Below are 11,522 nucleotides of genomic sequence, written 5' to 3'. Positions count from 1 at the left end.
TGAATGGATCATGTATCCTTCCACTTTGCCACATCATGCATTGATTATTTGGAAATTATTGGTTCATGGAGTTATGCAGATCTTTAAAATGTTAACACATTTCATTAAACAATGCTTTCAAAACCATGTATGCTCAAATCACCACCAATAACATCAGGGAAATATTTAGAAGAAGAAATGTGGCAAACAAGTTTTTTATATTTTTTTAATTTTCTCTTGAAAATATAATTTTTATTGTCAATGAAATTTTCCTCCAGATAATAGGCCTATTTGTTTGATTTTGAGAAAACTTATACCAAATGCCCAAATCTAAATAACCACACTGTTTCTCAATTATTCTTTCAAGGAAAAATTATGATCCATTAAATGGTAGGGGGGGCTAATTCCACTCACAACTCAAGCATGATACAACTGCCTTTCCATCTGTATGCAACAGGAAATCTCCCTATTTTGTCAAACTGACTTTAAAAATACATACTTGAGGTTTAAGATTTAGCAAAATGAATGATTTTTATTGCTTCATCAAGACCATTCTTAAGCAAAACTGGCATTTGTTGTTTGAAAGTGCATGGCAGTGAAGAATACAAGACTTACCTATAGAGCTTGGTATCAGTCCTTCAATTGAGCTAAGGCACCAACAGTATTACCCACTATAGATTTTGCACCCACAATGCAAATAATGCAGTGAAAATAACAAATAATATACAGTAAATAAACAAAGAAGGGATTACAAAACTAGAAAAATCACCATGTTGCAATCCCAAATATATTAACAGAACTAGGCAATTAGTATCAATGGTTGCTAACATCATAAAACTCTTCTTATGCAAGTAGAATTACATGTCTTTTGGTAAAAGATTACACAGCCACCAACAGGCTTTCCAAAATGATCAAACCAGAGTCTAATTCCACCTCTGCACCAGATGCTAACTGGTAAAAAATACAGAGGGCAAAGGGGCATGTTAAACTGCACCATGTTTATACAGGCACAAAATCCAGAGTGTGGGAAACACTTCAGGTCAAATAACCGGAGCTTTTCCATGAATTAATCATAATGAAAAGAATGGGATGGAGGAGAAACCTGAGGTCTAGGCATAAAAGATAACTAAGTGTGGTGTGCAAGAATCACACTTGGGTGAATAGGCTATAAATAACTACAAGAAAGAGGGCATCATAAATGGGAAGAAAGGGACTTGATTGTCCTGAGGCACATGAAAACTTTTGTAGTGGCTGGAAAAGTGCTGTTTCTTGACCTGAATGGTGACTACAGGGGTTCTTCCTTAATCCATTAAATCATATATGTTGTGTGGTTATCTGTATTTCTGTTTTATTTTGCAATAATTGTTTTTAAAAAAAAATAGTAAATGGAAACAGCGACTGAGCATCTGTCTTCTGAAGACAGTGGAGACTGCAGTTGAAAGATAGATTTAGGAATTGTGGGGGTTAGGGCTGGGCTATAGAAAAGCATAGTTTGGGACTGGAAAGAGTTAGGTCTTCTGGAAATTTCTGAACCATGTGTTTGGAATGGGAACTAATAAAGCACACAATGAGAGGAAGGACAGAGTTGGGGGATGCATGATCTCACAGCACAAAACTCCAAAATCCATTCAGGATTCCAAGGATCATGGAACAAAATCATTCCCAGACCTCTCCAATGTCCTTTCCTAAGCCACAGCACTACTTCAGGTTTCAGGAGAGAAGCTGTGATTAGGACCTGAGTATGGCTTCTGTAGAATAGCTCTTGAGATCTGCGGAAACAGTGATGAAGGTCTCATGAAGCAACCCCACCCCCCATTCCAGGAACTCAGGAGACACACTACCAGCCGGGACCACCCTCTGCCTCCTTTACCCCGTTGACTCCCTCTAGCCAATGCACTGTCTGAAGATGCCACCCAGAGACAAGGAGTAAGAGATATTACCTTATCACCAGACTGAGTCTCCACAGATCCTGGAAAGAGACAGTGAAATGATCCATTTAGGACCAAATTTGATTATTCTGAGGAATGGGGAATGGCCTGCACTGTCAAAACTTGTGTCTGCTCACCCTAGGGTTGTTTCTGGCTTCAGGGATCCTAGTGACCCCTGTGAAGTACAGTCTTCCCTGCCTCAGATCTTGATGTAGGGAAAGTCAGAAACCAGGGAAGAAACAGGGCAGGTGGCAAGGTTTCAGAGGCTCATTACCTTTGCGAGCCCTGAGGTGGATGATGATCCCCACCAGAAGGACGGTTAGCCCAAGTAGGAAGGCTCCAACTCCACTGAGTATCTTTTTCCAAGAATATTCATGTTGAGCTCCTGCAGAAAACAAGTTTAAAGTTAGTGAGTAGCACCCAGTAGTTGATGCACCTTCTTAAAATTCCAAAGTCTGTACTGGACACCAATGCTATTTAGAGAAGAAAAATATTTAGAAGTGGCACTCCGAGGTCAAAGTCTGCAACTACAGATTGCCTCCCATTTTTTATTGATTCTTATATTTCATGAAGGAGAGTAGTTCCCAGAGGGGGAAGCAAATAATGAGATGATTAAACCTCCTTATTTCTTGGAAGACATGAAGATCAATAGCTGCCCTATTTTCTCCCATCCTAAAGCAAAGACTCTGATTTTTGTGACCCTCCCAGATCAAGGGAAAGAATTGTGTTGTGACCAAGATGAATGGGGAAGTGACACCGAGCCTATAAATGTTTGATCCTGAGTCAGGCCCAGAGAGTACAAGAAACTACTCACTCCACTCCACAGAAACAGGGCTGGGCAGACTGGGGTGCTCAACAAGGCATCTGTAAACATCTCCAGGTGAAGGAGTCACTTCCAGCATCACCGTGGTCTGAAAGGTCCAGTCTCCGTTCCTAATAAGACCAGTGGACATAACGCCAGCTCTCTCCTCCTGTCCATTCCAGAACCACCTGATCTGTATGTCCCCTGGATAGAAGCCTGTCACGGAGCAGAGCAGCAGGTTGTGCTGATGCAGGAATGGGGTCTTCTCTGGGTACACTGTCACCTCTGGTTGCACTAGGAAGGGAGAGAAAAATGAGACCAGCCAAGCCAGAGCAGGAGCTTCTTTAGGGACTATCACTACCCCAATCTCTATCCCAGAGCACCCAAGTGAAAAATAGAAGTGTAGAGATATTGCATCCCTCAAAGACTAAGAAATAGGTTATTTCAATGCCCCAAAGAGTATTTAGATCTTATCAAGTCCTCTTACAATCACCCCTTCTATTGAGAGTATGCTAGTCCTGAAAGACCCTGAGAACCTAGGAGGTCTGGGACCAAGATCACAGTGACCTGAGCTGTGAGGATAATGAGTGACTCACATCTAGCTGGGGACAGAACATATTCACAAACTCTCTGACCTGTAACTCATTTATCCTGAAGTAGAAATTTACCTGTCATAAGGAAGAAGCACTGTGGCCAGGTTCTCATGGAGCAGACTCCTGAACCCCACTAGACCCACCTTTCTCCTCACCTTTTCTCCCCACAGTGAAGGGGGCCCCCAAATTGTAGTTGTGTCTACAGAGCATATCCACAGATGCTCTGCTCCTCTCCAGTATATCAGGCCGATTGTTCCACTGCTCAGCATCAGGCTGCCCCAGCTCTGTCAATGCCACAAACACTCCGAGATCACTGTCAAAACGTGCGTATTCCTCCAGGTTGAAGATGAATCTGACCACAAACTTCACCTTCTCTGTCCCATTGGTGAAATAACAGTCAGCCTTTGCCTGAATCACAAAATCTTCTAGGGGGGAAAAAAGGAGGGAGACCATGAAACAGCCTCCTCCTCTGGGAAGTCCCATTCCTGCCACATTATGTCAGACTACACAGATCTGAGAGGAGGCTTTTGACATCAGTATGCTCAAAAGTATAGTGTTTAGGGAGAAAAGAAACAATGTGATCCAATGCACAAAGACACATTTTAAAAACTTTAAATATATGCAGAAAAATAAGACTACATATTTTTAAAAGCCACCCTTGTGTTCAAGACATACCAGACACACTAAGAATGAATATCTCTGGAGAGGAGAGAGTAATAATGGAGACAAGGGAGGAGAACAGGGTCTTCCTATTGTCCAGTGACTACAAAGTGCTGTGGAGGACTCATTGAGATTTTTTAGTTCAATCCTATGAACTTAATAATAATAAAAGAAAATTCAAATGAGGTTAATCATGCAGGTAGGTCAGGTGAGACCTTCCTGAAGAAATGACACTTGAGACTTGAAGAAGAATTGCTGTTGATCTTGAGTTGTAAATTTACTTTTGTTTCTAAGTTCAGAGAGCCCTCCGGGAACTCCTCAGCTGAGCCATAAGGATGATTTTCCTGGGCCAACCAGGCTCATCTCTCACTCAGCAGCTGATTTCAGGTGAGGTTCCAACCTCCAATTTTTCCACATTTATATTTTTCTCTGTTACCCTTTATAGTCTGAATATGAAAAATCATCTGAATTTTTAATCATCATTTAAAATCTGTACCGATTATTTTTAATTGTATTGTTTAATGAACAGTATAAACTCAGAGCAGTTTCTATTCTCTGAGAACCATGATACTTTTCCCCAGAGTCAGTTCCTCTTTTGTCTTTAATGAAACTCTGACATTTAAAGGGGATTCTGTTCTTAGCACCGTACATCCTGTTTTCTGCTCATGAATATGTGCTTTCATGGTCTAACATCACTTCATGTTTGCATAGCCTGTCTTCTTAGCAAGAAAAATAACAGTGGCAAATTATCTGTACCCAGTAACCTGAGAACAAGGATAACTAATGTATTCAACTTCTCAAAACTGCTTACTACAACTGAGACCATATAATAAGATCTAAAAAAGTGACTGAAGAAATTGTTTCCAGTACCATTGGTCTATAAACACCCCTACTAGATAAAGACAGAAATCATTATAATTGTCAGAATAATAAACTCCTGGTTTAAGAATGGCAGCTATTCTCAGACTGTCTCCAGCTTTTACAGTTGGGTGTCTGATATTGATATCATAAGAAATCTAACAAGACAAAATGTTTCCCTTCTTCCTACCCTCAAATCTTTGTCTAGGAACTGGAAGTCCTTCTCCCAGGGTACATTGTGCATGATAAAGAAGAAAAGAGCACTTTTCTGTCAATGGGAAGAACTCCGCTCTTGGATGCCAGAAGCCACTTCCACTTCATCCAGTGACCTGGACCTATAAGGAAAGACATCCCTCCCCCATGCCAATCCTAGCACACACACCCAGAAAGACTTTCTCTGCACTTACCTGGAGAGTCTCTGTCTTGAGTCATGGAGAAATTGAGCCTGATCAGATTCACTAGCAGAGCTGTCACCCAGGGGGCCCATGCAGAGCTCATTCTGAAGGGCAGTAAATGAGACAGTAAAATTATCAACCTCTCTAGAATAGAACTTGCCTCAAAACTCAGTGGGGGAAAAAATCATTGAGTATAGATAACTTTTTGGCCTCCATGGGATTGGAAACTTCCTCAGACTGTTAACCAATCAAGATAGAAGAGTTTTGCATCATTAGGCACTGGGCAGAATACGTTCATAAAGTTGTGCTATACTGTTCAAAAATTGGTCACCTGTAGAATCACTGAGAGTAGTTTAGGTAAGTGAGAAATGGGCTAAGATAAGAAGAAATACATAGTCTCCATAGCATGGAGTACAAGGCATAAAGAACAAGGCAGATTGCTTCTTATATTGCTTCTTATACTTACTTAGCACTGTCCCTTGACTGTTCTGAAAACTTCCTATGGAATAGTTGACATTGACAACAGAGACTGTGTAAATAAAGAAAAAGTGGATAGCATTCTGAGGTATATGTCCTAAGAGGAGTTAGCGAAGGGGTTATCAGAGAAGAAATAGAATAGATAACAGCCTGGAGAGTATGATTACCTGTAAGCCAAGAAAAAGCCACAAAAAGAAAGAAAGGAATATGGAGAGAGGATTCTCAAAAGAATAAAATACTGCAAAATTGTTTCTTAAGGATAGAATACAAGAAAGCAATGGGGAGTTCCAGTCAGCAGGATGGCAGAATAAGACTCTCTAGTACATCGTGGCTGACAAAAACATCAATTAGAACAACCTCCCATGGAAGAAAATACTTTCAAAAAAGCTAAGGAAACCAGGTAAAAAATATATATATAGCAACTGGATGTAGCACAGAATTAAGAAAAGATGCATTGAATCAGTTTTATATTACAGCTCATCATGAAAAGAGATACCTACATGGAGGAAGGAGAGTGGGGTAAGCATCCAGTACTAGGTTTGCCCCCAGCGCTGGGCATGCTTCCAAGACCCAGACTCCTGGTCAGCCTGGTGAACTCAGTCTCTGTTGCTGCCTTTCTCTGGACCACCTCCAGCACTGGGATAGCTCTAAAGATCAAGGAATTTAGGCCTGACCCTACAGGTAAAGGATTCATGATTATCTAATGCCAAGCCAACCCCTGTGTCCCCAAACTCCAGGCCAGTACCTGTGGACTAAGCCAACAAGATTGACCCTTATGCCAGACAGGCTAATGTAGTCACAAGATTCTAGGCCAGCCTGGTGGATTCAGGCTCTGGAGGCCCCAGCATGAGGCTGGACTCTGTGGCCCCAATATTCAAGGTCCCAGCACCAGGCCAATCCCTGCAGGATCAGTCATCGGGCCAGTAAACATAGGCCCAGCCTCCAGTCCAGACCCTGTGGATACAGTTTCCGGATCCACCCAGTGCCAAGTCAGCCCTTCAGGTTCACCCCAGCATCAGGTTGGCATTCCTGGCCTCAAGCAACAGGTAGGCACCCATAAAAAATGGCTCCAGGCCTATCCAATGCCAAGCTTTCCCCATGGCCCACCCATTCAACCCTTCCCTGTAGATCTAAGAACCACATCATGTTTCAGCACAGGATTCTGTGTATCTAAGCCCAAGCTGGTTCCCAAGGCCCCAAAACCTATGTCAGCCCTCACTGAGCTAGACCTGTGCGCTTCGCCTCCAGGGCAGCACCAGCAAATACAGGAGCCGAGTCCGTCCCCAGGGCCCCAAGTTCCATGCCAGAACCTGCAATCCTAGGCTCCAGGCTCCATGCCTGCCATAGTACCAAGCCAGCCCTGGGGGTCCACACCAGTCTGTCGGAAGCTGCCCTGGATGCAGACAACTTTAAGTCTTGATGCACAATTATTGCATTCAGTCTGGCACAGTAGAGCCAGGTCGCAATAACTTGGGTATTACCCCAGCTCGGATAACAAGGCGTGGCTCCAGGAGTAGGCGTCATTCACTGGGGTTGAGTTACGCTCACCTGTTCCTTGGTAATCCTACCCCTTTGCCATTTGGGGGATAGAATGTTCCATGGAAACTCCCCTTGTGTGTCCCCTATATAAGAATAAAGAATTCTAGTGGCTCTCTCTCTTTCCACAGACCCTTAAGGTTGGAGAACTGTCACTTAAGTTATTGGAATAGTCAGATTTTGTGAATCCAGCATTAGGTTGCCAGCTAGGACAGATGGCGATATCAGTCCCTGTGGTGGTACAAGGTTTCAGAGGACCTAAGGTCCAGACTTGGTTTAGCAAATCCCAATAGACCTTGGTGACAGGCCATACTCCATAGACTAAGGATCCAAGACCACCCTTGAAGATCTAAACTCTAGGTTAGTCCATGGACCTAGGACCTCAGACTTAGGCTCCAAACCCAGTCCAATGCCAGATGGCTCATGTAGACTCAGGCTTCAGGCAGGCTCCATTGAACTCAGGTTCCAACCTCATCCTGGGGTACTTAGGTTCCAGGGTCATTCTTGCAGACTCAATCAATCAGCTTGTCCACACTACTGGGTCCATTCTTTCACCCAACCAAATGGACCCTGGTGCCAGGCTCTCCCACCTGCTGACCAGTTGCAGACCAGCCTGCCCAAAGGCTTATTCAAATAAAAAGGCATCAGTGTAAGGCAACCAAAAAAAAAAAAAAATGAGAAAGTGAAGAAACACATACCATCAAATACCATTGTTGAATCCCCCAAATGGAGCTATATGAACTAAGAATAAGAATTCTTTTAAAAGAGTTCAAACTTCCAGAAAATAAATGAAAAATAATTCAATGGAATTGGGAAAACAAATAACTAAAATGAGAAATTTGATGAAGAAGTTGAAATTATTTTCAAAAGTCAAATCCTGGAGCTGAAAATACAATAAATGAAATGAGAAGCACAATCCAGCAAATTAATCAAGCAGAAGAAAGAATCTGTGAATTTGAAAACAGTTTATTTGAAAAAATATAAAGGAGGAAAAAAATGATGAAAATTAATTATGAAATGTTGTGGGATTTATGGAACAACATCAAAAAAACAAATACATAAGCATAGAATTTTAACAAGAAGAAAAGATAAAAGAGTAGGAAGTTTATTTAAATAGATTATAGAATAAAAATTTCCAAACCTTAGGAAATATAAAAATATCAAAGTATAGAAAGTTCAAAGGTCTCCAGAGTCTATTTAAACAAGATACACCAAGGAGTATTATAATCAAATTGTCAAAATTCAAAGACAAAGAGGATCCTGAAAGCATCCAGAGAAAAGAAGCAAATAGCATGTATAAGGGAATTTATATACACATGGTAGATTTATCAGCAGAAACCGTACAGGCCAGGAGAAAATGAGATATTATATTTGAATGCTAAAGGAAAAAAAAACTGCCAACTAAGAAAACTTTACCCTGCAAAACTGTCCTTCAGAAAGAAAGGAGAGGGCAAGGGTTGTGACTTAGTGGTAGAGTGCTTGCCTAGCATGTGTGAGGCACTGATTCTCAGCACCATATATAAATAAATAAATGAGAAAAAGGTCCATCAATAACTAAAAATATACTTTAAAAAAAAAAAGAAATGAAAGAGAGATGAAGACTTGCCCAGAAAAACAAAAGTTGAGAGAGTTCATCCCCACTGGAGCCAATTTGCAAGTTAATGCTAAAGGAAGTTCTTCAAGCTGAAAGAAAAGATAATTAGTAACACAAAAACATAGGAAAGTTTTAAAATCATTCGCAAAAAAGATGTCAATAATGACATCAAGAATTTTTAAATGTGGGAAAGAAAGAGTAAAAATGTAGAGTGTTGGGGGTTTGTAGGTATTTTTAGCAACCAAAGCTAAGTTGCTTAAAATAGCCTGTTATAACTATGTGATGTTTCTTGTCAGACTGGTGGTAACCACGAAACAAAAATCTATCTTAGGTGCACAAAAGGTAAAAAGTAAGGAATCGGCTGGATGTGGGCATGCACACCTGCAATACCAGCTACTCCAGAGACTGAGGCAGGAGGATGGCAAGTTTGTGGCCCGTGCAGACAACTTAGCAAGACCGGTCTCAAAACAAGATAAAGAAGGGCTGGTGTTGTAGCTCAATGTTAGAGCTCTTGCCTAACATGTGCAAGATCTTAGATTCAATCTCTGGTACTAAAAAAAAAAAAAAAATTAGGTTGTTTTTTTTTTTTTTTAACTGAGGAATCAATACACATCACAAGGAAAAATCACTTGATTGCAAAGGAATGCATCAACAGACAAAGAAAAAAACCAAGGATCTACAAGACAACCAGAAGACAATTTTTTTAAATTGCAGTATAAGTCCTTACATTCATGCACTGACAAATGCTCCCTTTTCTCTGGACCTCCACTGTTGGACCCTCTCTGCTGGGGCACAATTGAAAGCAACACTAAAACCAGAACTTAATCTTGGCATTCAATAAACCATATATATTTAAAATGTAAAAAAGAAAATCTTAAATTAACCATAGTGTTTGGTGAAAGATATTTTTTAACAAAAGTATTGTTACATTTTGATGTGTTTCCTAACATTAGGGATGGGGCAAAGGATCAGGGAAATCTATCACTGAGCTATGTATATACATAGCTCAGTTGTTACAGCTTAAAAATTAGTGGTTAATTTTCCTGATCATGTCAAAACGTCAACATATTCTGCATAGGTGCATTTGTGGAAATATTTTTCTCCTTTCCCAGTATTCTTCAGAAGTCCTATTATAGTTAACAAATAAATGTTGAAGAAATGTAAAAAAAAAAATGCAAATATAGATAAGATTAAATTATCCAAATGATATAGAAGACTAAGTGTATTTTTTAAGTGAAATCAAACCATATGCTTCCTACAGGAGACTCAAGCCTTAAGAACATACATAGGCTACAAGTAAAGAGGTGCAAAAAGATATTGCATGCAAATGGCACCCAAAGAGAGCAGGAGTGACTGTACTTATATCTGATAATGTCGCATTCCACGACTAAACACTCAGGGTCACTCCAGGTGAACTGGGCTGCACGAAATAATCACACAGAGACAGACCTTTTTCTTTGGGTCCTGTGATGGTTTCTCTGACTTTATTGGCTGGAGGGGTAGAGATAGAAAGAGAGGGAGAGGAGCACCAGCACAGCCTTGCATTGAAGTGGTGAAATCAAACATAAATCAGTCTAACCAACTGAGTCATCACTGAGGGCAGCTGCTAGAGCACCACCCAAACCTACAACAGTTTCTTCCGGAGTGAGGAAACCACCTTTACTTAAATGGCAGTTGTTTGTTACTGTAGGGATGAAGAAATTGCTTTCTCTACCTATCTGAAGTTCTCTAGAGGCAGCCCTGTGAATTGGACTAACAAAAGACAGATTCAAGAGAAAAGAGCACAAGTTTATTTAATATGTCTTATGTGACATTAAGCCTGAGTGTATTTATAGTAGGTTTGATGAAGAATAGAAAGTCGTGGGAATTGTGATGGAACAAAAGTATGAACTTAGCAAACTGGGAAAAGCTAAGCTAGTCTTGCTTGTTTGGGTTCCTCTCACTCCCCCTCCATCTTACCTGAGGGTCTAGAACCTGACTCAGAGGAGATGGGCAAGATCAAAAAGCCCTTCTTGTACCCACCATTTCTCAGATTCCTTCAGCTTAAAATATCAAATGTACAAAGGAGTCATAGTACATGGGATGTGACATGGTGTTATCAGAAGCAATAAAAAGCACGAGGGGAGAAGAGGCATAAGCCTGAACCTGCCCCTTCTTGCTTACAATGGCAAAAGAATTCCAATAACCTGATCACCCATCAACAGGGGGAGACAGGCTAAATGAAACATGAAACTTTCATAAAATTGAATACACATGACCATAAAATTTTAATTTACAATAGTATATTTAGAGAACTATTGTGAAAATATGAAGAAATATTGATTTCACCACTGCTTACATATACATTAAATTTCTCTAAAATGATAACATAACTCTTAGAGCTGGATTGCCTAAAAACTGTGGGGAATGATGGGGATGAAGCAGTCCTCTGTATATTTTTATGTCTTTTCAATTTGAAATCCCATTAATATATTGCCTATTAAATAAACAAATAAGTTGTGTCTTTCAAAAAGAGAACAGTAGGAGTATAAGTAAACCCAGAGAATAAAGACAACTTCTTTGAAGTAGTTTTGTTGCAAAGTTGGTAAAAGCCTTCCTTGTCCTTCTTGTGTGACCCAGGGTAGTTAAGGTTTTTAAAACTCCATTTTCTCATGCTTAGAATTAAGATAGTAATACCTGCTGCATAGTGTTAGTGTCTGT

The 11,522-nt window shown here is 40.4% G+C and overlaps 1 protein-coding gene across 4 annotated transcripts; it reads right to left on the bottom strand.

Annotated features, from left to right (window-relative positions):
* Positions 1-491: 491 nt before the first annotated feature.
* LOC114099342 (HLA class II histocompatibility antigen, DO beta chain-like) lies at positions 492-10,396 on the bottom strand. Of its 4 annotated transcripts, none has more exons than XM_027943619.3 (7): positions 10,272-10,396; positions 5,228-5,319; positions 3,458-3,727; positions 2,722-3,003; positions 2,182-2,292; positions 1,920-1,948; positions 492-1,748 (listed from the first exon to the last, which is right to left on the bottom strand). In XM_027943619.3, the coding sequence occupies exons 2-7, from the start codon at positions 5,316-5,318 to the stop codon at positions 1,683-1,685; spliced, it is 849 nt and encodes a 282-aa protein (XP_027799420.2). In that variant the 5' UTR covers position 5,319; positions 10,272-10,396; the 3' UTR covers positions 492-1,682. The 4 variants fall into 4 exon arrangements, with proteins under 4 accessions (XP_027799420.2, XP_027799418.2, XP_027799419.2 ...); XM_027943617.3 differs by lacking the exon at positions 10,272-10,396 and adding an exon at positions 6,193-6,349 and having other exon boundaries at positions 3,458-3,724; XM_027943618.3 differs by lacking the exon at positions 10,272-10,396 and adding an exon at positions 6,193-6,349 and having other exon boundaries at positions 3,458-3,676.
* Positions 10,397-11,522: the final 1,126 nt, after the last annotated feature.

Source organism: Marmota flaviventris, chromosome 6 (assembly GCF_047511675.1).
Source record: "Marmota flaviventris isolate mMarFla1 chromosome 6, mMarFla1.hap1, whole genome shotgun sequence".
Classification (NCBI taxonomy): Eukaryota; Metazoa; Chordata; class Mammalia; order Rodentia; family Sciuridae; genus Marmota; species Marmota flaviventris.
Note: the sequence above shows the minus strand (reverse complement) of the source record. Positions and strands in the feature narration are given on the sequence as shown.